Source organism: Phragmites australis, chromosome 6 (genome assembly GCF_958298935.1).
Source record: "Phragmites australis chromosome 6, lpPhrAust1.1, whole genome shotgun sequence".
Taxonomy (NCBI): domain Eukaryota; kingdom Viridiplantae; phylum Streptophyta; class Magnoliopsida; order Poales; family Poaceae; genus Phragmites; species Phragmites australis.
Window position 1 is genome coordinate 6,558,138 of NC_084926.1, and position 26,187 is coordinate 6,584,324.

At 42.5% G+C, this 26,187-nt stretch overlaps 5 protein-coding genes across 5 annotated transcripts in view; 2 read left to right on the forward strand and 3 right to left on the reverse strand.

The window, feature by feature from the left end:
- Window positions 1-21,558, reverse strand: part of LOC133921366 (ADP,ATP carrier protein 2, mitochondrial-like) — a 53,797-nt gene extending 32,239 nt beyond the window's left edge. Inside the window, exon 1 of the mRNA XM_062366208.1 lies at window positions 21,544-21,558. The gene's annotated coding sequence lies outside the window, so the exon portion shown is untranslated. The remainder of the gene's footprint in view (window positions 1-21,543) is intronic.
- LOC133921363 (uncharacterized) lies at window positions 4,449-5,578 on the reverse strand. Its single transcript, XM_062366203.1, has one exon. It carries the CDS (start codon window positions 5,565-5,567, stop codon window positions 4,887-4,889), a length of 681 nt encoding a protein of 226 aa, XP_062222187.1. The 5' UTR covers window positions 5,568-5,578; the 3' UTR covers window positions 4,449-4,886.
- On the forward strand, window positions 9,348-10,379 carry LOC133921364 (uncharacterized). Its single transcript, XM_062366205.1, has one exon. It carries the CDS (start codon window positions 9,547-9,549, stop codon window positions 10,135-10,137), a length of 591 nt encoding a protein of 196 aa, XP_062222189.1. The 5' UTR covers window positions 9,348-9,546; the 3' UTR covers window positions 10,138-10,379.
- Window positions 13,984-15,668, forward strand: LOC133921365 (large ribosomal subunit protein eL31). The gene is made up of 2 exons (XM_062366206.1): window positions 13,984-14,165; window positions 15,225-15,668. The coding sequence occupies exons 1-2, from the start codon at window positions 14,074-14,076 to the stop codon at window positions 15,502-15,504; spliced, it is 372 nt and encodes a 123-aa protein (XP_062222190.1). The 5' UTR covers window positions 13,984-14,073; the 3' UTR covers window positions 15,505-15,668.
- On the reverse strand, window positions 19,996-21,596 carry LOC133921367 (probable glucosamine 6-phosphate N-acetyltransferase 2). Its single transcript, XM_062366209.1, has 2 exons — window positions 21,083-21,596; window positions 19,996-20,287 (listed from the first exon to the last, which is right to left on the reverse strand). The coding sequence occupies exon 1, from the start codon at window positions 21,579-21,581 to the stop codon at window positions 21,090-21,092; it is 492 nt and encodes a 163-aa protein (XP_062222193.1). The 5' UTR covers window positions 21,582-21,596; the 3' UTR covers window positions 19,996-20,287; window positions 21,083-21,089.
- Between the last annotated feature and the right edge of the window lie 4,591 nt (window positions 21,597-26,187).

The window sequence follows — 26,187 nt, forward strand, 5'->3', positions numbered from 1 at the left end:
GACCAATACGTGCGTCTGCGTTGACCAAGGCCAAATTTCCGTAACCAACGCACAGCCAGAACACGCAAACGCGCGTGCGTGCGTGCGTGCCCAGAAGACGGACCCGTTCGATGATCGAACGCAACGAACCACGCCACAACACGACCCGTTCGTCCCTTCCCCGAGAGATCACCGCGCGGCCGCCCGCCGGGCCGCTTCTCGTGCACATGCAGGCACGTAGCGAGGCGCCACCACATGCGGCCCACCCACTCATCTCAAAGCGCATCAGATTAGTGGGCTAATCCCGCTATAAATCCCCCGCCCTCCCCTCCGTCCCCAGGCAAGCAGCGAGGAAGGAAGGAAGGCCCGCGCAGAGCCAGCTAGCCAAGAACCAGCAGCCAGCTCGCTCGCCGCGCCCGCCCTTCTTCCTCGTCTCCGTCCCGTCCCGCCGCGGTCCACCTCGTTTTACAAGGGATGGAGATGAAGAAGATCGCCTGCGCCGTCCTCGTCGCCGCCTCGGCCACTGTGGCACTCGCCGCGGAGGCCCCGGCCCCGGCCCCCACCAGCAGCTCCGCCGCCGTCGCTCCCGCCGTCGGCGTCGCGCTCGGGGCCGCCGTGGCCTCGTTCTTCGCCTACTACCTGCAGTGAGGCGCCGGCCGCCCGGAGGAGGGGCAAGAGCGGAAGGCCGGGGAGATATGGCTACGCTGATCCGAATACGCGCGTGGATTCCGATGCATGCGCGTGTTTCGATTTGATACACCTTTGCCTTCTCATTTCTTCTTCTCCTAATTTAACGAATTGATGTCGCTGATGCGCCATTTTAATTTGGTGCCTTTCTTGTTTGTTCTTCCCTTCGAGAGAGGGATTGATATTGTATCACTGCTTGCCATTTGTTTGGATCAACTCAAGAATTTGATTTAATCATGGCGTTGAGGTGCTTTGCATGCTGTCCTGATGGTTCTGAGGTCACCAATTCATGGCATTTTTGTTGTGCGTGTTTGAGGAGGTGCTTAGCGTGTATCCGTGTACGACGCTCGTAATGCTCTACATTTTTGCCTCTTCGTTCTCTCTTTCATCAGGCAAGAAGAATAACCCTTTTTTAGGGAGGCAAGAAGAATTACTACGCAGGCAAAGTCTATAGAGAAATAAACAAGAAGTGAGAACATTTTTTTATCAAACAAAGTTAGCATCAGCACTTGCAAGAATGGTTGAGTAAAAGAACTTGCGAGATCAGAGTGCCGTACTCTGAAGGCCCAATGCTTCAAACAAAGCAAGTAGGAATTCAAACTGTTCTCTGTACTCATCCGGACAAAACTGCACTCCGATTTCAGAGTAGAAGAAACTGCTTTAACATTCCAGGATTACATGAACGCTTTAAGGAGTAACTACCACAAAATGCTGTAAAAGCAGCACACAATCTACATAAATGAAGGAGCATAACGACTTAGATCCAACAACTCAAAAAAGAATGGAAAAGAAAAGACGATATACTCTCTCGCCAACGACAAGCAGAAATATCTCGCTACAGCATCGACATTCCAGACCATCATACTCTGCAGGTAGCACGCATGCACCAGAAAGGTTCAAGCTCACAAAAGTGGTTCCCACAAAACTCCAGAAAGGCTGCAATCCTGCATCCAGTGGCCAATAACACTTGTTTTTGTGTGATGTTTCGCAGTGCTGGTGCAAGCAGCATGTGCTTGAGCATGGCCGCAAGTGATTTCCAACAACACACTTCACAGAAAAATAGACACCGAAAGAGGCCACGATGTAGCACCACCAGATTCAGAAGCAAATACGTGTTATTTCAGGCACCCATACTGGACTTACCAGGAAACCAAACACACTCACCCAGCACACACCAAGGAAGAGAAGATTAACCTAGATGCAAAAGATATTGTTCTACATAATGAACAAATATTAAAGTGAGAAGGGCATATACCCAACAAGAGAGTATCTCATTTCAAGGACTTCAAAAGCTTGTAGCCACTACACCTTGGCCTTGCAAGGTCAAGAATGTATAACCAATAACATAAGGATTTCCCCATCCTGGTGCAAGAAGGAAACAGCAATGTTTGTATAGGCTTGATGCTATGCTCAAGGAGGTTAGCACCAGGCAAGGGTTGAAGAACTACATGCAGTGCTGAAAGTTCAGGACTGTGGCTTTCCTTGAGTGAAGAGAGATCTGAAACTTGATGGACTCTGAAGCTCAATGAGGTTGATGTGCATACTCCTTACATTACATGTGCCTACTTATAATGGCAAAAAAGCACCAATAATTGGCAATGCTTATCCAGTTGATTGGATAAGAGCTAGTTTAACCAGAAGGTAAGACCTATCTATTGGTGGTGGACAATCCTGCCGGTGAATATGTGCTATCCAAAAGCATGGTGACAAGCCATTACACAGTGTTGTTCAGAAGAAGCATAAGGGCTATGATACCTAACTAATTGGGAATATCTGGTGCATATACTGTACAAAACATTTCTCCTTGACCTAAGCTACAAGCCTACAAGGTAAACACGGTGCAGTATACTGTGTTCATCAGGTTTGCTTTCCAGAAATGATGGAGATCTGTAATGGCCTGTCATAGAAATACATGATTCTTTTTATTTCTCATCCTTCTCAGGTAAAAGGAGACCAGTAAAAGGGTCATGGGAATCGGGGATCTTAAAATGAAATATAGCTCTTCAGAGCCAACAGGAATCGGCAGATCCCAATGTTAAAGAATTAATAAAAGCACAGATTTTTAAGAACCACTAGGTTAGAGTGTTATACTGCCATGTATTAAACTAAATAAAGCTAGACCACAATGTATCCGTCAGGAAACAATGGACAATGATAAAATCCAAATCTTACAGCTCAGGAATTTCAAAAGCAACTAAGAAAAAAAATCAACTGCTTCATTCATGCCAATATCGTTAAAGACCAGTACAGCAGTACTAATAAAAAACTAATCTATCAATTCAAGCTGTTATCCCTACAACAGCTTTAACAAGGACCTTAAAAAAACTAAGATTTGTCTGGATTACATTAGCGCACTCGTAGAGGACCAATTTGATATGTGAACTGGAGCTGCAGTTAAGTAAAGCACAGCTTTTAAGAACCATTAGGTCAGAGCGTAATACTGTAATGTTTTAAACTACATAAAGCTAGAAAACGATGTATCTGTCAGGCAACAATGGAGAATGAGAAACTCCAAATAAATGAAATAATACTACTTAGGAATTTCAAAAGCAACAAGGAAAAAAATCAACTAATTCGTTCATGTCATGGTTGTCAAGACCAAAACGGCAGTACTACTAAATAACTAATCGATCAATTCAAGCTGTTATCCCTACAAGAGTGTTAACAAGGAACTTAGGTAAAAAAAACCAAGAAGTAGCTGGATTCACTGCCACACTCGTAGAGGACCAAATTGATCTGTGAATTGAAGCTGCAGTTAGCCAAGAACATTACACTTCCATCTCTAATCACTTCATAAACAAACAATATCAGCGAGTTTTTTTATTAGATTCATCAAATTATTGCACAATCACTAGTTGGCTATAAGAGGGGGCAGACATGCAGTAGGTAAGCTAGACCTATAGGATAGCTAATCTGACCATTAAGATATCATATTGAAGTTGACTTTTCTAGCTTCATGAAAATTTATTTGTTCAAACAGAAAACAAACAAATTACTTGTTCAAACAAAAGACTTAAACGAATATTTTTTTACAATACTTGGACATAGAATAGCCAAGGCATGATAGAGACGGCCAGTTAGAGAATAATGGTACGTTTGAATATAGATGATTACATCGATGTGGTCATAACAGAGGAGACAGCAAATGGAGAAACACTGTGCTATTGAAAAAAGATCTAGCTCTTAATAGAGGCATGAGCATTTCAGCATCGAAACGAATCTCAAATATATAACTTTTACTGTAGCTAATTATAAAAGAAACATCGTGATAGCTCCACATCATCTAATCTTCTAGAACTTAGATTATCATATTGGGACCATACGTGCCCCCTTTTTTATCTTCTTGATCCCACTACAGCATTATAGAAATTACAAAAAATAACTAAGGACTAAAGAGGGGGAAAGAGATCCCCAAGGTAACAACATTTTAGAATATTAGTTGAGGATAATATGCAAGGATGTTTAAACTCCATAGAGTCTCATTGCCAAAATATAGATCATATATTTCGATTTCTAACTAGACAATCACTACCAAGATAGTTGCCTTCAAAAAATAGTAAATAATAGGATGAGCATTGTTGGTTAAACTACTGAAAGATTATGATGAAACCATTTTTTCCAATGATTTACAATGAAGGTAATCCTCTCAAAAAAGCACAGGTCTTGACCACCGTTATTGTATTTGATACACTGTTATTTCCTTGACATCTTGTAAAACCCTACATACTACTTGACATTACATAAGCCAATCCTGGAGAGAACATAACTGATCGAATCTGAGATAACAACTGAGCAAATAATTAGATAAGCAGCTTACATTACAATCTGATCTCAGTATTAACTGAATCAGCAATAGTAGTCTTCTAGCATAAGGTGATCATATAAAATTTCCAAATCACAAAGGTTCCAAAACACAATTCAGAGGTATGAGGATCAGTAGGCGATCTAAAGTGTGGTTATAGCCACGTTATTAACAAACAGAATATCAGCATGGAGCTGATTCAACTAAAATTTAAGGACGATGGTAAACTTCTCCAACTGGTTCGATCCAGCTGAAGAGGAAGATCATTGTACTAGAAACATTTCAAACAATCACATTATGATCTCCTTAGTCTTGTCTCGTGTACAATCACCAAAACTAAGCACAGTGTCCAACATTCAAAAGCACAAAAATTTCGGAGTTCAAAGTCTACTTGCCTATACCAGTGCTTTCTTATTCCTCAGTTACTGACACTAACCATCCTTCCCGCAGAGATTGTAGCAACTGACCCAACAGATACCCCGAGAACACAAGAGATGGCCACCACCCGCGTCCGGAGCAGCATGAGGTTAACGTTCTTCGTAGCCTGGAGGCACAGAGTTAGCACCTGCAGCCTCGCGTTGGCCTCCATCTTCTGGAAGAAGGCGATGGGCTTGATGGCGCGGCGCAACACCAGGGCGACTGTGAAGGGGAACGCGAACGCCACCACGCCCTGCACCGCCGTGGCCGACTCCACCCCGAACGGGGCGGCCCCATAGGCGATCCACGCGCCGGCGGCGAGGTGCGCCCCTCCGAGGAGCGCGAGCGAGGCGCTGAGGCGCTGCACGGTGCGGCGGAGCGCGTCGAGCTCCCGCCGCGTCTCGTCGGCCAGCGGCGACGTGTCGCGGTCCACCGTGGGGCCCTCAATCTCCTGGTGCCGCATCGATTCCGGCGAGGCGGGCGCGGAGCCCGCGCTGGGGTTGGGGTCCGAGGGCCCGGAGGCGGAGGAGTTGGGGCTGGAATCTGGGGACGTGGAAAAGAAGCAGAGGCCGGGGTGGAAGAGGATGTATGGGTTGCGGCCATAAGCGAAGGGCTTGGATAGGTGCATCGCGGCGGCCGCCGTTGGGCTCAGGAGGCGCCGGGAGAGGTGAGAGAGCGCCATCGTGGCGCGGGGGGGGGGGGGGGGGGGATTGCTTGATTGTCACTAATTTCACTGCGATTTTAAGAATTGCCACTCATTTATTTCGTTTCTACATATCATCATCAAAGGGAGCTTTTTTGTTACTAATTTGTCATTTCATGGTTTTTAATGTGTTTTTTTTCACCTACACCAATCACTAGAAAAGACTGTTTTGTTTTGCACTTGATCGAATTGAATCAGACCCTTGGACCCAATGGAGACTCCTTCGTCTCAGCCTCGTGCATCCCCCCACTTCTAGTGCCATGCTGTGTCACCTCACGCCCGTCCCACCTCGTGTCATCCCACCCCGCGTCGCTTCGTGTCCATAACGTTTGAGGATCCAACACATTTGAGGTGAGAAATCAAAATCAAAATCTCCGTCTTATCGATACAATTAGTGGTCAATTTGAGATCAAAATCCTTAGATTGTTCATGGCGATTTGAGGTAGTCGAGGTTAGTAGCGATGAGGATGGACCTCAAAGACGTCACAACAGGGTAGACAACAGTATTATTTTCATGTTTTCTATTAGTAGAGGGAATCCTAACCTTTTTTTTTCCTATTGTTTGGTCTGTTTGCTCACGTAGAGCTGACCCTGATCTTTCGTTTAAAGTAGCCGCTAGAATTCCATCCTACATTGCGAGACTTAATGATGGAATCCTATGGCAAATTGAGCGCCAAAATCTAGAATGAGATGTCAATTTAGCCAGTGGGTACACTATGGAGAAGCTAATTAGTGATCTTCGCTCGAGGGTTGAATAGGGCTCCTTTCAGGAACCACATGTTTGGTGTACTGATATAGACACAAATCAACAAGAAATAGTACATCGTGGCTTGAAATAAAGTGTGATTACATCAATAACAATCTTTGCAGAGTGTTTCAACTGTTAGATTAAGGGAATAAATGATCTACCTCTAGGTGATCTAGCAGACAAGCTTAGAGAGATGGTAATAAAGCTCTTTGAGAAGAGGAGAAGGATTGGGGAGAGATTTATAGGGGCTATATTACTTGTCATATTACAACAACTAAAGGCAAAGATTAGGACTTTGGCCACTTGAGAGTGGTAAAAGCAGCTGCTTGGAGTGCTGAGTTTGGGACAATGGTGAGAAAGCAAGGGTTAGGTATGTAGTCAAGACAAAGACAAAGGAGTGTACATGTCTAGAGTGGTAGCACATAGGCAAGCCCTGCACACATATATTGGCATTTTTTAGTACTCAAAAGAACATAAGATATGAGGATTATGTATATGAGTACTACTCAATACAAATGTTTAGAGCTGCATATGAGGGTGAAATAGAGCCTATGACAGAGAAGTCTCAATGACCAAAAGTGCAGCTTGGGTTTGAATTTTGAATTGGGAGCTCTACTTAAAAAAGAACAATAGGTAGACAGAGAAAGTTAAGCGTCAAAGGATGTCTTGAAAAAGGATGTGCAACTAAGATCAATGAACATCCAAAACAGCTACAAATGCTGGAAATGTGAAGCTTTGGGGCATAGGCAGACATGTTGTCTATCTAATGGCATAAAAAAAAGGCAAGTTCAATGTTTTTTTACTTGCTATTCTAGTTATGCAATTTCTTTTATTCATCATTGTCACATCTATTTCATTTCTCATTGTCACAGGAAATACAAGCCAAGAAAAAATACAACCAAAGGTACTTCTATCCCCAAAAGATCAAGAATTGAGAAGTCTGACTTGCTTCTTGATAGCCCAGGAGTTCGGACTAAGAGGTGAGCTCTTGCAAATAATATTTTCTATTATGCCTACAAATTAAAATTGTTACACTGCAATGTCCTTAGATTTTTAGGCAACTTGCAATGTTGTTTGGTGTTGCCTCCACATAATTCAACAATACAACCGCACCTCCATCTACAACATCTCTAGCAAAAGGATGGAGTTCCAAGAAGATGACTCCAAAGAAGAAAAAGAACTGAACACAATCTATGGTGCAGCAACTTTTGTGATCTCTTTAATTCCCTGAGACTTGAACTCTGTAATGTCCTAAGATGTGAACTAAGATATGGACAACCTTGCTATGTTACCTAGGAAGTTGAATTCTAAACTAAGATGTGAACAGATTATTACGTTGCCTATATGATTTGGTATGATCAGTATGTGGATTGTTATGTGGATACTGTTGATGCTTTTGTTTTTGCATGTGAACACATGTTTGATTTTGTCTGTACAGCAATCATCCGCACAAAGTTCTGAAAACATGATACCAGGGTGTTGGACAACATTGAGGTCTATGTATATACAAAACAGAATGAGTAAACCCTGAATCACATTGCAGTGACAGAATACAGGGACAAAAGAGTTCTTATTCAATAATATGATAACTTTATGTACCATGTACAAAATGTTTGATTCGACGATCACGAAGTTACAGCTATTAAGTCCCAACAATGTTAAACTAACAATAGATATCTATTTCCTGCTCCCACCCTGGAAAACCTCATTGCATTTGGTAACAGACTGATGCACAACTTTCTTGGGTTTGATTGGAATTGACCTGTTCCTGTAGGATGGAAAGCAGAAGCACATGAAAACTTCTCCTGCATTAGCTATTGTAGGAGTGAAGGGTTGCTGGTAACAATGGCGTATGTTCAGTTGGTACTAAGACAGAACAATTTACCACAACGTCTTTATACAATTTGATTATATTTCTTCCTGGGTCGTCACTTTTCGCCCAGACAAAGACAATTTTTGCACTTTGTTCTCCTGATCTTCAAAGAATGCAAATGATATTGAGTTAAGATAAGTTTTGAACCAATCTTGCTGCAAAAACTGCAACATTTTAGACTGAAATCAACTGACAAATCACAGAAACAGACAAGGAAAAACAAAATATATGCAAGTCTAGCTAGAAATCTATATGGATGGAACCACATGCAACTTTGCCATGGATGGAACCACAACCAAAATATAACCACCGACACCCAAATCCAACCCTTCCATGAGCCTAGGGCATCCATCAGGCCCCGAGCTCGTCCATAAACAGTAGCACAACCGCCCGAAGTGGTAGCACCAACAACAACTCGAGGCCCCTGGCGGCCGCTGACGTCGGGGCTGACCTGGAGAGGATGACAAATCAGTATTTTTTTTTAAGGAGTCCCGATTGGGAATATGGGTCTGATTCAATTCGGTCAAGGGCAAAACAATATTTTTCATGTGGCTGGTATAGGTAAGAAAAAAGAAAAACACATTAAAAATCATAAAATGAAAAATTAGCAATGGAAATCTCTCTTTGATGGCAGTTTGTAGAAACAAAATAAATAGGTGACAATTCTTAGAAACACAGTGAAGATTGGTGGCAATCAAGCAATTTTTCCCATCGTGAATGGCGTTGGAAAGAGAGGTCGTGGCAACAGCGTGGTTGCAGCTACTCGACTGATTCGGAGAAGTCTGGGTGTGTTTGGTTCACTGTATGGGTTTGTTAGAGATGTATTAGTGAAAGCAGGTGGAGCAGAGTTTTTGTCGAAAATAAGAGTGTGGTTGTTAAGTTTTCTGTTTGATGGATCGAATCTGTGATGGTATGAGTGGATGTAAAAGTTGAAATTATGATTAATTGTTTGTATAAAAATGATTTTATGATACTGACAACGAGCCTATCTACATGAGTAAGTGCAGGAGTCTCTATCCACCGAATCAAGCTATAGAGTAAAAACTGAGCTTTATTCACAAGCCAAACTGTAAGTGTATATTTATGTTTCCCCAAATCAGTTATACGTTTGCTTCCCTCGAAGGCGCTATAAGAAAAGTATGCTTTGCCAGCAAAGGAAAAACTCAGGGACACGGGGGCCGGAGCACGTGCCGACCGCACCGCTCACGCTCGCCGGCAGGTTCGGGCTGCCGTCCTCCCCAATCCAGCGGCGGCCGCAAACCCTCGCCGCAAGAAAGAAGAAACCAATCAAATAAAAAGCCAAAACCCCCAGCCCACACAAGGCCAAGGCCAGCGCCATGGTGGTGTACACGCAGGAGCACGTGTATCGGCACCCGTGGGACCGCGTGACGGCGGCGGTGTGGCGCAAGTTCACGGACCCGGCCTCCCGCCCGGCGCTCTCCCACGTCGCCGACGTCCACACCCTCCACCGCCGCCTCGACGCCGACACGGGCCGCCTCCACGCCGCGCGCTCCATCACCGTCCGCTCCCCGCCTCTCCCCTTCATCCTCCGCCGCCTCCTGCCCTCCGCCGCTGCGTCCCCGTCGGGCGCTGCGCTCTGCCACTGCGTGGAGACCTCGCTCGTCGACGCGCCCCGGCGCGCCATGGACGTCGTCGTGCGGAACGTCAGCCTCCGGGGCCTCATCGAGGTTGAGGAGCGCGCATCCTACAGGCCCCACCCGGAGCGGCCCGACGAGTGGACACAGTTCAGGCAGGAGACCACGATCCGGTGCCGCCCGCTCGCCGCGCTCGCAGCCGTCGCCGAGAAGGTCGAGAACCGCTGCGCCGAGAGGTTCCTGCACAACAGCGCCAAGGGGAGGGAGGTCGTCGAGCGGATCTGCCGGTACCTCGAGGCCGAGGCCGCCGGCGCAGCCCCCTCCGGCATCTGATCTGACCTGGTCTGGTTTGCGCCTCCTTCCTTGATCTGATTGGATCGAAGGGTTCGCTCGATCTGTGCTGCGTGTGCACGGACAAATCGGACCTCGCCTCCTAGGCCCTTGTTTTACTTTTCTTTTCTTTTGTATGAAGTGACGAGCTGAATCCTGCACGGAGTAAAGCTTGAGCCATAGACTTAATTTCTTCGTTGTCTGCGCCTCTGTGGAATGGAACCAGTTAACCTCCCTTTTGCGCATTTCCTTTTTGATCTATTGCGCTAATCTGAGCAGTTGACCTCGATTGATGATTATGCTGATTCCTGAGAAAGGCGAACTCAATAGATGGCTGTTGAATCTGGGAGCATAGTTCTGTGGTTTTAGAACAGGCCGCACATTTGGTTGATTGGTAAGAATGGCATGGCGTATTCTGTGAACTGCAACGCTTTCTTATAAATTGCATCAAGAATTTCCGTGGTTCTTCTAAATCTTGTTTATTATCAGCATTGCGCATAGCTTACCACTTTGGTGGTTCACCTTTACTGTTGCTATGCTGTTGGTTTTTTTTTATATCTTTATCTCATTTCATGGATTTGGAAGATACTTGAAATGATTTAGTTCAACATCATTCAGAGCATAAATCTAGTTAGTTCTCAACTGCTAGGGAACATCGCTGTCGTGAGAAACTGCTAGTTCAGAAAACAGGAATGGTTCAGTGTATGCTTTCCTTAATCTTTTGGCCTGAAATTGTGTCAAAACTTGCCGAGCACATCTGCATGCTGCAGGTAGCTACAAGTCTCCACTTGTTTATGCTCTGCCTATGAACTTTTTACTGCATGCACATCCTCTTATACCAATCGTTATTTGCTTGTTCATTACTGTTTGTTATCTCTTTGCCAAGCATATTTGGCACCTGACATTTTTTATGCATTTAAAGACAACAATGTTTTTACAAGGGCGTGATCTGAAATCTAAACTGCTTCTTCTTTATCCTAGATTCCTGAACTGGTGATGTGTGGGAAACATGGAAGAAATACAGATTGAGTCAGTTCTGTGAATGTTTCAATGCTAGCTATCTTTAATTTCGCATGTACGTTGTCGATTGTCAAAGGCCTTATGTTTCAGTCAGTATCGCAAAGACTGAAACATGTTCTGTACTCCTGCTGGAGTGCTTCAGAAATTTGAATCTATTAAGGGTATGTTTTGTTGTCTGAATCTTTCTCAGCCTGCATGAGCGGATACGTATAATCTCAGTAAGAAGCGTCTTTGGTTGTTTGTTTCACTCCTCAGTCTGGTCTGACGGATGCAGACACTAATCACAATCTTAACTCTTGCATCCGTTTATACGGTCTCAGATTCAACGAACCAAACACTTTTTTTTCAACACATATAACTTTACTCAGCCTGTTTTCTTTCAACATGCTTATACGATGCAGCTCTACAAAACTTTGTTTTAGCAACCAAATACACCATAAGGGTACATTTAGGAGATGATTTGGCCTTACCACATTTTGTTGACATGGTGCGAGAGGATTAGAGTCTTCTCTGGGAATCCTATTATGAAGGTAGCTTTACATGGTGATGAAACTTGTTTCTCCTGGTGAAAATGATGTGATGGAGAGGTAAACCTAGTTTTTGGTTGTCACTTGGGTCTTGGGGTCGTGGACGAATTGTATGCGCTGGTTCAATGTATGGGGTCTATGCCTCTTCTGTTCGTGTTTAGCGTGGTGCTTTCTAGGTATGTCGCTATGGTTTTGTGAGCATAGATGGATTCTGTCAGTTTTGCTTTGCAGGTAGCACTGATTTTGTCTCAACAATGAAAGATTGAAGGGGGTTTCCACTGGTCTAGAATCCAGATTGAAGCGTTATGCGGCAAGGTCGCAGCTTTTGTTGTGTGCTGTACTGCCGTTGTTTGTTGTTTTAGTTTGCTCTGAAGCGGATGTCTCTGTTTGGAGAGTTTGCTCTTTTCTTCATTACTTTCTGGCTCCATTGTGTTTGATCTCTGAAATTCGGTTCCTTGAGAAGTGAGTTGCAATATCATTCCTGCAATCCCGCTTATCAAGAGAGCAGCTGGTAAGTTCATGTATTGCCTATGGTTGGGGTTGGGTTGCATTTCTGTGCTGCTAGCGTCTGGCTAGCGTGCTCAGTTTCACATCTCTCATAATTATAGTGTACAAAAAATCATAAATTAGAGTGTGTTACTCTCTCGGATTATAAATATATGTCATTTTGAAAAATGTTTTGTTAAACTTTTTAAAATTTTAACCTACAATAGCTTTTAAAATATTTGATTTGAAAACTTTAAAATCATGTGTAAAATTGTCTTTAAAGATGATTTCATAATATCATAAATTCAATAAATTTTATAAATATATTTTAATAAAAAATAATAAATCAAAATTATATATTAGAGATGGTGTTTTATCTAAAATGATGGGAGATATGTATTTATGATAGGAGGCAGAACGTGTTACCGATACTGACCCACTCAGCCGATAGTGACAGTGCAGACTGGAGTAACCAGAGCAAAAACGGACTGAACCATCCTTACAGCGAACGATATCCTTGGAAACAGTGGCGGATCTAGGATTTTGGGCGAGGGTGGTCCAGACGACCTGACCGAATGGCGCTGCAGCCCAGCCCCCTGACCGGCGGCGCGCGCTGCAGTCAAGCCCAGGCCGCCAGCGCTGCAGGCTGAGCCGCTAAGGGACGGCCGAACGGACGGGAGTCGAGCGAGTCGATGCGTGGCACCCGTGCCACCCATCCGCAGGGAAAAGGAAAACATAGATTAGTGGCAACATCTCAAGGTCAAGCATATACAAATCGGGGCTGAGAAAACTGAAAGACTCTCAAAACACGGCTCATGATGCTTGAGCTGACAGGCAGAATACGTGTTAGCGTGTAAGCTCCTACAAAATTTTCATTTGGCAAATCTCTCTGCTTTGTTCTGCAGCAGAAGTAGCCTATGGCCACACGACCGTCGCCACGGTCAAACGACGGTACGCGCCCAAGAAGCAACAGCGGGAGCGGGCGAGCGGCAGGCCCTGTCAAGCTCGCGCAGCTCTGACTCATCGTGCCAGACCACCAGTCGCTCATCCGCAGCGTCCGACAAGCCACTAAGCCAGTGACGGACGACACTCTAAATTATAGGTGGGGCGAACACACATGACAAACTTCACTATTATTAAACATAGATCGGATGCGCATACCACAATTATATTAAAAATCACACGAATCTTAATACAAACAGGAAATAAACAATATTTTTAAACATTTAAGATGGTACCTTTCATAAGAAAAGTAAAGTAGCAGAATAAATAATTTTTGCACCATATAGGCATATAATTCAACGTACATCAACAGCTAAAAGGAGCAACCTGTCAATTTGGAATTATGTTAGGCATATTTCTAATTGAGCCTTCTGATCCCGTGATCCCCACGTTCAGTAAAACCCACTAGCCCAGACGGCTAGGCCCAACAGAGCATACCTGATACCCCTTCATCTTCGTGCCTTTCTTCGTCTCCAGAACGAGTGAACGACGGACATGAGGACAGCCATGGCGGGTGCCGCCGCCCGGGTGCTCGACTTGAACGCCCTGCACTGCTCCTCCTCATCTGCAGCAAATTCTTAGGGTGGTCCATGGACCACCCGTGCCACCCACTGGATCCGCCCCTGCTTGGAAAACATCTCTGCTCACAAGCGTCAAGTATCAGATAGTATTAGGCCAAAAGAAATAATAAAATACGAAAGGTCTACGTGGATGGGCCCAATTCAGCGCACATGGGCCGGTCGGGTATTTGCTGGGAGAGGCCCAAAATGGCAGGGAGCCCTAACTCGCGCAGCTATAAAAGCGCGACCCTGGCGAGGGCATCTAGGGTTTATCTCCTCTCGCCGCAGCCTCCCTCGAGCGCAACAAAGGAGCAAGGCGAACGCGGCGGCGGCGGCGGCCGAAGATGTCAGAGAAGAAGCGCGGCGCCGGCACCCGCAAGGATGAGGTGGTGACCCGTGAGTACACCATCAACCTCCACAAGCGCCTTCACGGATGGTATCGTCCCCAACCCTGTCTCGTCCATTCAAAAGCGCTGTGTGCGCAGCAGAGTAGATCCGCCGTCTAGAGATTAGTTTTGCGCTTTTGTCTCCGTACTGTTTGTGTTGCGCTTCGTCTAAGATGCTGGCGCGGAGGGTTGCGGCCGGCGAGCACTATGTGGGCTTGCGAATGGCTGATACACCTGTTTGGATCGGTATCCTTTGACCAGCTAGAGTAAAGCCGGAATCATCTGACCGAGCGGGATTATCTTCTGGTGGATCCTGCTCTTGAATTTGATCCCACATTTGCTTGTGTAGATCTTCTGGTTTATGATAACGGCCTTGCTTAATGAGTAGCGACTATGCCTATTGGTTTTACTCTGGGTGCTATTTGATTAGGTGCCAAGCGGGTATAGTCAGGTGTCTGCCTTATAATTCTGTGGCTGCACACAGTTACATGCCCGGAAGATTTATTCTGCTCATCGTTACACGTATTGCTTCTCGTTATGCTACCATGTGTTCCATTTGAGCGGTACATTTTTCTTGGGTGACTTAACCCTTTGTAGCTTGTCCATGCCGAGATTGTTTGGTCATTGTCCTATATTGCCAGGCTATAATATATTTTATCCAGTTGTTTCTGTTTCATCTAGTTATGTCACTACTATATTGTTGTTGCTTGCTTTCATACAAGTTACTGTGCTATGCATCTTACTGTGCTATGCATCTGTTTGAAGCTTTATAACTGATCTAATAATTTGGTTTTTATTACCCGGACATAGTCAGGTATCTGTCTGATACAATGTTGTGGTTGATACAGTTACATGCCCGGTACAAAGATGTCGCTCATCGTTACACATGTTGCCTTCATATGCTGTCATGTGTTCCATTTGGGTGCTACATCCATATGACAGTACATTTTTTGCTTTTTACCAGCGTGTTACCTTCATATGCTTTCAAGTGTATTTAGTGTCGTTACCAAAACTCTTTTCCAGCATCTTCCTGTCTGCTGTATTGCAAATCAAGTTGTAGTTCATTTATCATTTTTGTTATTAACTAATCACTGAATTATTGTATACAGCACCTTCAAGAAGAAGGCACCAAATGCCATCAAGGAGATCAGGAAGTTCGCTCAGAAGGCCATGGGCACAACTGATGTCCGGGTCGATGTGAAGCTCAACAAGCACATCTGGAGCAGTGGTATCCGAAGCGTGCCAAGGCGAGTTCGTGTCAGAATTGCCCGCAAGAGGAACGACGAGGAAGATGCAAAGGAGGAGCTCTACTCCCTGGTCACAGTCGCTGAGATCCCTCCAGAAGGTCTCAAAGGTTTGGGAACAAAGGTTGTCGAGGATGAGGACTAAGCCCCTCCATTGTTTCAGCCAGTTAGCACTTAGCGCAATATCTCTGCTGAGAGCGAAATTTGGGAGTCTTGGTTCAGCTTATTGTTATCTACTGTTGATGACTTTTGTAATAGAAGATTCGAGATGTTGCTTATTTCTTTGAAGCGCTTGAAATTTTGACTTGTTTGTCAAGTTGGGACGAGTATCTGCTTGGCATGCGATGAACCTAATATCCATCCTTAGTTTTTATGCTTGATAATTTGTCTCCTGATACCGTGTACATAGTTGCTGTTGGGGATGTGTTTTCTACCATCAGTAGCCTGTTTGCCGATTTCAGTATCTTGAAATGTTGGTGTATTCTGAATTCTTGCCGATGATCAGGTACTTGCATCGTCCATTCGTCCTAAGTATCAGTGATCTTTAAAGTGTTGAGTTGTAGCGGCATTTGTTTGTTTACATTTCAGCTACCTGATGCAGTTGTCGATATTCTGAATTCTAGCCATTTTTGTAAAAGTGGGGCGGGTTGTGTCGTCAACCTGCTGGGCTGCCTGCACCATAAGCCCAAAAGCTCACAAAACGCCGGAACACTACTCGTTTCATTGGAGCGGTTCTAAGTGGGCAGTTCGTAAGTCCTAGTGGCATCGCACAAACCTGTGAACTCAAGATGGCGATGGTGAGCCCTGGTCATCAGGCGAACTCGTCCCCACCCCTGGTATGTGTTTTAAAACTAGTATAAAGCACCTGTTACATTGAGTTGTAAGGAGATTTCTAAACGAGAGGAAACTATTATAAGGTCTTTTTTTTTCTTGGAATAGTTTCTTTACAGGCGTAGGAGCTCCTCATCTTTTTCTAGGTTCATTTTTTCTCTCGATTTAGAGTCTTTTTGCTGCTGCCAATTTTGATAGCCTGACGCCTCTCTCCGTTGGGGTTTTACAGTCTTCAAGTTTAATTTGTTTGCATGAAGATTTATCGGTTGCCTATCCTAGTTAAATTCAACATCTTTTTTGAATGTGTTTTCAGGACTTAAAAAAAGTGCTTTCAGCCAAAATTGTGGTTGCTTCTCCACTACTTGATCTATTGCAAGAAGGTCTAACCTCCCCTCCCGTGTAGATTCTTCTGTTCTTGACTTTGCTGATCAGTAAAGCTTCTCTTAAAATGGGATGAACAGAATCTGAAACTGATATGTTTTGTACCTATTTTTATGTAAGGATTAGCTTAGAAACTAGTCAAATAATCAGTAACCACTACTTGTACCCATTTTAGCAAAGTCCTTTAAATGGACTTACATTGTCTTAGCAACTTCAGACAATGTTTATTTTCTTTTATTTTTCAATGTTGTACATATCTAAACAACTTTGCTTTGGTTGTCTATGTAAGCCTAAGAGGGATAGGTGTTGTCCTCAATGGTGAAGTGAAAGATTCCCGAGGGCAAGCGAGCGAAGGCACCAGATTGGATCATATGCTTGCTCAAATAAACTCTAATAATGATGCTTCTTTGAAAGATTGGAAATTTGATCAAGAAGTATCTCGACTTGAATTGGTTAAGTTGATTATTGTGCCTGAATTGGCTTTTAGTTTAGCTGAGTGCCCAAAATTCAGAAGCTTTGTTGCCAGTCTAAATCCTTGGTTTACACTAATTTCTAGAACTACCATCAAGACTACTTGTGTTAGCACATATGGGAAAGGGAAGGTAGTCCTATGAGAGATTTAAAAAAAATCAACTTCTAGAGTCTCTCACGACCGATTTGTGGACCTCGAATCAAACTCTAAGCTATTTGCGTGTCACATGTTACTATATTCATGATGACCTGAGAATCCATAAAAGATCATAAAATTTACTCTCGTAGAGACACCTCATGAAACCATGCTTAATGCAATGTTGAGGAGTCTCTAGGATTGGAATATAGGAGATGAAGTCTTTGCATTAATATTAGACAATGCAACAATAAATGATTCTTTTTTGAGGTCTTTGCAAGAAAATCTTGTAGCTAAGCGATTGCTAGTTTGCAAAAGAGAATTATTTCATTATCAGGGTGCTATACATGTCGTTAATCTCATAGCTCAAGAGGGTTTAAAGGCCATAAGTGGTGCTACATACAACATCAGAGAAATTGTAAAGTATGTTAAGAGCTCCCAAGCTCGCAAGCAGAGATTTGAGGAAATGGTTGAGCAAGTGGGCATATATGAGAAGTTTCCCCCACTTGATGTAGCCACTTGTTGGAATTCATCATATAACATGCTCCAAACATCTTTGTTATATAAGATGTCATTTGAGGCTTTGAGTCGAGATGACACTCAGTACATATACGAGCCTTCAGATGAGGAATGGAACATGACTGACAAGTTTTGTGGTTTGTTGAAAGTATTCTCCGATGACAAGCTGCTACTTCCATCGTATTTGGGAGGTGAAGAAAATCCTAGAAAGAGAGTCGTCAAATTTAAACTTGGTTATTGCAACTGTGGTGCATGAGATGCGGCAAGAATTTAAGAAATATTGGGATATGTCATTCTTGAAAATTTGCATTCCTGTTGTTTTTTATCCTCGGTTTAAGTTAAAGTTTCTTAAGTTTCGCTTGAGGCATGGCTTTGACTCTTTCATGAATATTCCTTACAAATGGGTGACTCAGTCTTTGAGAATGCACAAACAAACAACAATAATGAGTTAAATGTTGATGAAAGTAGCCCATGGGCAGATTGGAGTCAACATCAAAGTGCATAGCAAATGAAAAGAGTTAGTGAGCTAGGCAGATTGGATTTCGACATTCTGTAGTTTTGGAAGATGTACTCAACTAAGTATCTTATACTTGCACGTATGGCACATGATTTGTTGGTAGTCCCAACATCAACAATGGCTTCAGAATCTGCTTTTTCTACCGGAGAGAGGGTGTTCAATGATATAGGAGCAGGCTAAGCAGCGATACAAGCTCTTATTTGTCTTCGAGATTGGATAGAGAAAATGGTACATTTCCCTACACTGAAAGTTTAGGTAATCTTTTTTAAAAAGTCCTAATGCATGTAATACTTGTGATGTCTGATGCATCCTGTCAAAGGGATGTCTGCATCCATCCATCAGGCTTTGCTGCCTTCTTAGCTTACTTGGTGCTCCTGCTACTATCATATAGACATCTTACTTCATATTAGTTATTTGTGATCCTATTTTTAGCAGTTGAGTATTTACTTGATGTAAATTGCCTTTCCTTATGATCTTGACTATGAAATTGATGGAAACTCCTGTTATTGGGAATCTGCATTCTGTTTTGCATGCAGTTCAGTTATCCTATAAGCTAACTCTATTTAACATGGTATGTTTTTACTAAATATTCCTTTGTAACAATGATTTGCACATTGATCTTCTATTCTTTCTCCAATGGATATTTGACTGCTTCGGGTGCACTTGTTTAGATCATGTACAGTACAAGCATGAGATGGAGTGCAGATGGAAGCTTGAGATTGATCTTTCAACATGACAAATCCTTGTATAGCAGTATGCTGATCACACTCATGCTGGGTATTTGTCTGCATGTTCTTCGGTGCTGTGGTTGCTAAGTGAGCTATTCATCTTTGTCCGAGCTATTGTCCTCCGAAATGACCACACCTATAAAACATCTATCAAAGAAACAGTTGAACTGCTCTTGCCTCTTACTACTGATGCAATGTGTACATAGTTGGGGATATTTTTGCTCCTATTTTTTATCAGCTCATCCGGTCATGCACATTCATATCCAGTTTTTTTTTCCTTTTAGGAACTAAGTAGCTATGAACAGAGTAGGACATGTTTTGGTCTGGATGAACCATGCGCAACATGATTAATAGATGTTCTTAATTTTATGATCTCAGCATTGTTGTATGTTTGGTACTTTGTGCTTGATTTGCTATTTATGCTTAGCTTTGTTAATGAGCTAATTGGTACTGTGGAAGAATCTATTTTGCACCATGACCTGTTTTGACTTCTGCTTTAATATATTACTTTAGTAATTCAACTCGTTGTGACTATTTCTTGAGTTGTAAATATGCTTCTCCGTTATTTTCAGTCATGCGGCACGGCATGGTAAGAAAATTAACATAGTGCATTTTGCCCCAAAGCTAGTAAAGCCCGCAAGGCCGAAAAGCGTACAGCAAGCAAAGCTGCATGCAAGCTAGTGGAGGCATTGCGGGCTGCCGCGAAAAAGCTTGTGGCGGTGTGTGGCCTGCCGCATGTGCCGTCTAAGTGCTGTGGCTGGTGCAAATGGGGGGTTGGGGGCAGCCGCAATCCACCCCACTTGCATCGTTAACTATGGGCATTTTTACCAAACTCCAGCTTTCCCTATGCCGTATAAAAAATTGAGGGCAACTGGGCAAGCATCCTTACTGGTCTGATCTGCTTGACCGCCATTGTTGGTCACTTGGACAGTATTGCTTTCTCCTAACTCTCAGCATATGCACGGTAGAATACCAGTTAAGGGGCATTCAGCTCGGCTTCATGAAGCTTTGCTGACCGCATAATTCAGGGGCGTGTCATATTAACATCTGATGTAAACGGCAGGGATAGAGGGAGAACATCTCACGGAAACCTGACAACTCACAAGAAACGTAATAAGAAGTTAAGAACACTAGCCAGGCATGAAAATTATTCTCCCCGTAAAAAAATTAAAGCTCCAAGGAAGATATTCAATGGTCCGGACTCCGGAACATTAGTCAAAAATCACAACACAAGGCTAAGATACATGCGTTGCATTGAAATTGGAAATTATGGATGGGTCTCCACTCTCCAGTCTCCAGAGGGTAGTATCAGCAATTTGTATGCCCTCGGCCATCAGAAATGAATCTGTGACAATTAAATGAAATGAACCGTGAGGTCTCAAAATTATCTGAAACAACGCAATGACAGACCTAATGGACTGTAGCAGCATAGAGCAGAAGTTTAATTTCAAATATTGAATGATGACAAGCGAAGCAAATGTTGTCAACTTTTATTGGGCAAAGCGGGATGCTAGAATAACCTCATCAGAACCTAAATGCAACTCAGTTAAGCAGAACAGAAGTAATTACTTAAACCAAATAAACCACACAGCTTGGTCCGACCTTGGGTTGGGCCATTGAACCGTGAACTGCGAGGCTCACCGGTTCGTATCTTGTTCAGTCCTAATAGCTATGCTTTCAAGTGCTACATGAGTTCTACTGAAAATGGCAAGAAGCTTAGGTTAGACATCTTAGAGGTTGACCGAATTACCAAGTTTAGAGGGAAAATATAAGGACCTATTACAGCACAATTGCTATCCAGTATCGCAGAACCTCATAGAACCTACAAAAGTATGTAGTGCACAGAATTTCCCAATCTTAGCGTCATGCATGTTGAATTTTTACATGGCACATCAGTAGGTTTAGTTTTGACATCAAAACCAAAGGCTCAGCAGCAAATCTCGTCTTTCAGCACCAATTAGTATACATTCTATAGCAAGCCAAACTGACTCCATAGTCCATAAACAGATATGCTATTCACATAACACTGTTAGCACATTTAGTCAGTGGCAGATGAATACTACTGCAGTTTACCACCATCAATCTACAACATTTCGTTCAGCACTTACAGAGACGAGACATAGCAATGCAAAGCATATACCTGTGAATCAGAAATAGACTGCCATCTGAACCCCCTTCTCCACGAACCCGCATTTGGCGTAGTAGGCGCGCAGCTCGGGGGTGCAGTCGAGGATGACCTTGTAGCAACCGGCCTCCCTGGCGATCTCCACGAGGCGGCGCACGACGCGGAGCCCGAGCCCCCTGCCGCGCGCGGCGGCGTCGACCACCACGTCCTCCACGTGCCCCACCTTGCCGCCGCCGCGCAGGAACTTGCGCTCCACGAAGAGGCACCCCGTCGCTAGGATCTGCCGCTCCGGGGCGGAGGGGTCCTCGGCCACGAGGATGACGTGGTCGTCGCCGTGCGCCGCGAGCTCGGCGAAGCGCGTGGCGAACTCGGACGCGGTGAGATCCGGGCAGGTGGAGAGCTGGGAGAGCAGGGACACGAAGCCCCTCTCGCGGTCGGCCAGCTCCAGGCGACGGATTTGGATGGAGCCGTCGGTCTCGGCGGCGGCGGCTGGTTCCGGTGATGTGGATGCCATTTGGGGCCGAGAGCTTGGATGGGGACTGAGGCGTTTTAGCGCTTCCCTCTTTTTCTGTGAACACGTCGCACAGGCCGTTGGATAGCGTATCAGCGCTCTTGATTGACCGTGCCGGAGTCAGTTGATATAAGAACCTCTGCAACCCTATTCTCTTCCTCCATTCACTTCTTAATTCTCTTTCCCATTCTTATTCTCATTATTTTCTCTCATCTCTGACAGCTTTTCTTCGAGAGAAATCGCGAGAAGAAAACAGAGAGAATCTCATCCTAAAGAGAATGATCTTAAAAATCCATTCGTAAAGAAAACCGTGAAGGGAAACCATTAGAGCGCTGAGGGGAATAAAAATTTCATCGTGAAATGAATTTAAACCCTGAAGAAAAACCCTTAGAGATAGTCTAAGGACGTACCAACGATATACTCAGATAGTATATGATATAATAGATAACTTTTTAATAGACTAGTTATAGTATACTCTTTAAAATTAATATAGATTCACATATAATAGAGTTATAAAAGCTTGTGTGTATTTTGAAATTCACAATAGACTATCTACCAGTTACTAGCTATCTTTTATCTCTCGTCTCCTCCACGTACGATAAATGCTAACATGTATTATTATAACTAATTGATTTGGCATTGTTAGAGATGCCCTAGATTGGTTTTGGATATGCAATGTTTGACCGTGTTGAAAGCCTAGAACGAGATTTGCCAAAGCTCATGTTTGGTAAAATACAAAAACTAAAAGGGAGATCCGTACAAATTGCGTGGCTAGTATTAAGAATCCAACTATACTTGTATTATTGTATCATTATGACTTTATTATTAATTTTTATTTACCTAATATTGCTCTTTTTCTGTCATTACTATACTCCTACTCAATAGCCATAATTTGAACTTGGATCTAGCGTAACATTTTTTCGTCTGTTGGGGCACTATATCATCATCTCTTTACTTTATTTCATATAGATCATGCTTTGCAGACACTTATTATTGTTTTTTCTACGATTTGAATACATTTGTCATCATCTCGTATTGAGCTATGTTTCTTCTATTTTTTCTATTATATTTTAGAACAAAAGATCATTTGAATTGCAAGTGTGAACTCTTAAATGCATGCAGGGTGCTACGAACTTGTACATTAATTAAAAAATTGGCATTTAGATTAATTATTTATTAATGACAGAGATGGATAATATCGCAACAGGTATATGTGTGTTTTCGGTTTATTTTTTTAATGACATCGGTGGATCATTTATAAACACTAGCAATTGCACACGTGTTTTACACATGTGTAATTAATTCAGGATAAAGTAATCAAAAGAAGTAAAAAACTGTAGCATAATAAAAGAGAAATTTACATACACGATGATTGAATCCATGTGCCCATGCAACACAGAGATTGATAGTGTTGAGGAGATGGTCGTCATCGATCAACGGAGGTGGCCAGCGTTGATGAGGTGGGTGCGAGCCAATGAGTAGAGATAGTAAATGCCCATTCATGGAGGTGATCAACGTGTGACATAAGTTGAGGTTGTTGTCTGTCGATATGTGTAGGCGGTAGTATAGATCGAAGATTGTGATCAGATTTTGGAAATATACTAAGAGAAAGAAAAAGAGCATAATCGTTGGAGATCTTGTTGTACTTTTGAAAGAGATGAAGGTCCCATTTGGATAGACTGTGGCTTTAGAGTTTCTGGCTGGCTGAGGAAGCGATTGTTGCTATTGAATTTTAGTTGTTGGTTTTTACAATAAACTTTTAATTTCTCAACACACAAAAAGCTAGAAAAACTCATTTCAGCATATTTCTTAGCTTCTAGTTTATTTCAACCACAATCACATCCTCAACTAGCCAAAAACTACCAGAAGCCAGGACCAAAAATCAGCCCCCTAGATAGCTTCTGGCTTTTTTCATGAAACAGCCAGAAAAAAGCTTATCTAAAAGGGGCCGAATAACATACCGTTGATTAGCTTTATCTTGATTACGTGATGATCATTTATCTTGATCTAAATTTTAAAAATAGAGTGACATTGCAATCAAGAAAGACGATAAGGATGATGTGTGGTAAGTAGGTTGATTATTAATTAGCTAATTGATTATGATTTTTTATATTATAGGAAAAAGTAAGAGACGGGGCCAACTTTGATTATAAACCGTTTTGATCGTGCAAGATATACGGTAGAGATCGTTCGAATCTATAACAACTTGTTTATTTTATAAGAGTATATATGTATAAAAATACTATATTTTTCTCTAATTAACGTGGTAGTTTCTAGTCCTTAAAAGAGCAAAAGAGGGGGATTTTTTTGGCTAATTACTAATATAATAGATAAATGTATCAACCCTTGCCGAGTCTGATTCACAAACAGGGCATTTTTTTTACATTACCTGGTTCCCCTAGAATTTGTTTATCTGTTTATCCACATCTTATACTCATCCATGGCTATGTTTATGCTATTTTATATGCTTAACACTCCAAGAAATACATCCAAAATAGCGATTTTAGCATACACTGGTAGCCAAAGTGTCTACTTATCTAGTTATGATATTAAACTTTACAACAATTTTGGCCTTTAGGCACCTATTTTACATGTTTATATAAGTTTAAACACATCTAGAGTAACAAACAACGAACATGTCTCTGTCGTAACCTGTGTTTGAGGTCAATGGAGATGGCTATTTTATTATCTCTCCAGAATTAGTTAGTACTATTTTTTTTCTCGACTGTTTCCACAGAGTTGTCATCCATTCTTGCTCTAGTACAGCATCATTATTGCCCGTTCACGAACGGGGGCCGAACTTGATCGGCAATTACGTGTGGGAAATAGGTTACTTGGCTGTCACTTGTGCGAGATGAGATGGTCAACGAGGAATATATAACTGTTCGTTTCTATTTCATGACACCAGATTCCAATGAATCCATGTTAGTATATAATTATTCGACAGCCTATGATTGGTGAATCTCTCTATATATATCGATACCGTTGAGTAGCAGCGCAAGCTAGATCCATTATTTCTTTTTATTTTTCTATGGACAAGGAATTATTTACGAGCTACCCATTGGAAATTTTCTTCAGCCCTGATGTCATGGATGAGTCGGCCTAGAAAGAGAATATTGAGATTCAGCTCTGTTTCAGCGAATTGGATTCATTGGTAGTACCATGATACTCCAATGAGAATGTGAGCCGTGATTGGGACGGCTTGACGAACGGGAATCGCTTAATTGACTTTGGGAAGAATGGGAATCGTTAAATCAGGGATACTGCAAGTCTTGTCAAGAGGACAAATTGTGTTAAATAACTATTCGAATATGTAGATTTAAATTTCCTTGGGGAATAAAGCAGCACTATGATTAAGTTTGATGGCCGGACATTCAGCTCAACGAGTAGACTAGGTGACATGAAGCCTATTGAAATTGTGGTGCAACTGTTGAAGATGGGCACTACTATCTTCATTTTCTTTTACTTATTATTTAAGACATTATACGGTCTTTAATATACATATTTTAGTATTATTTTTTTATAATTAATTTTAGTGAAAATTTTTAAATATAGAATCATATGATTTTTTTTTGGCAAATTCACACATATTATTTGCATGTATCTAATTCTAGCAATTTTATATGTATAAGTGATCAAAGTTTTTTAAATTTGATTATACGTATTTTATAACAGCATCCCTTTAAGAACGGAAGTAGCAATAAGCTACAGAACTACAAGCAGTAGGTTTGAATTATGACGTGATGCAGCTACCAGAATCAGACGGCTGAGATCTACGGATTAGATGGACCGTGCCAACGTAAGGTGTGCGTGGTGTCTCACACGATGAATTCCAAGCTTGCTCTAAGGATGTGATTGGTTGTCTATGTAAGTAGAGATAAGAAAAAAAAGAATATAACTAGAATAGATGGCAGCTAGACCCGTGGGTTTGGATCTCCGCGGATTCTGCGCCCAGCGGGTACGGTTGCTAAATCCCGCACACGAGTTTGGCGGGTTGGGTGCGGGTTTGTACCTGCACATATGAGTGCCCACATGTCACCCGGAAACATTTGTTCTCTGAAGTCTGATCTCTCAATTGACCCACCCCAACCCAGAATGGCTAACTAGATGAGGTGAATAGTCGGTTCTAAAAATTCTAACCAGATTTAACCAATTTTAATGCAAAATTAAAAATATCGGTTACAATACATATAAAATCCATAAAATCTATATATCAACAAAGTGATCAATTTCATATCTATATCAAAGTTTACAACCTAGGATGACATGTAAGCAATTATAATTTTAGAAATGTAAATAGCATAAAATAAATGAGATTAAGTAGACAAATCATAAAGGAGACACCAGATTTTTTACCATGGTCTCGGAGACATACCGGTCTCCCCTAATCTATGTTAAGATGGGTTCAAACGTTTAACTGCTCATCTATTAAGTATGCAATTCTCAAAACGAGAAGAGGCTCATCATGAGCAACCTGATCTTGAATTGGATTAATTCAATGAATCACTTACTATCTTGATTTCACTAGAGTTAAACTTTACCACGCCGGTAATGCATGTACAAAGCCTCTCACAATCACATCAGTCCTTCTCACAAGCTCCTTTGAGAA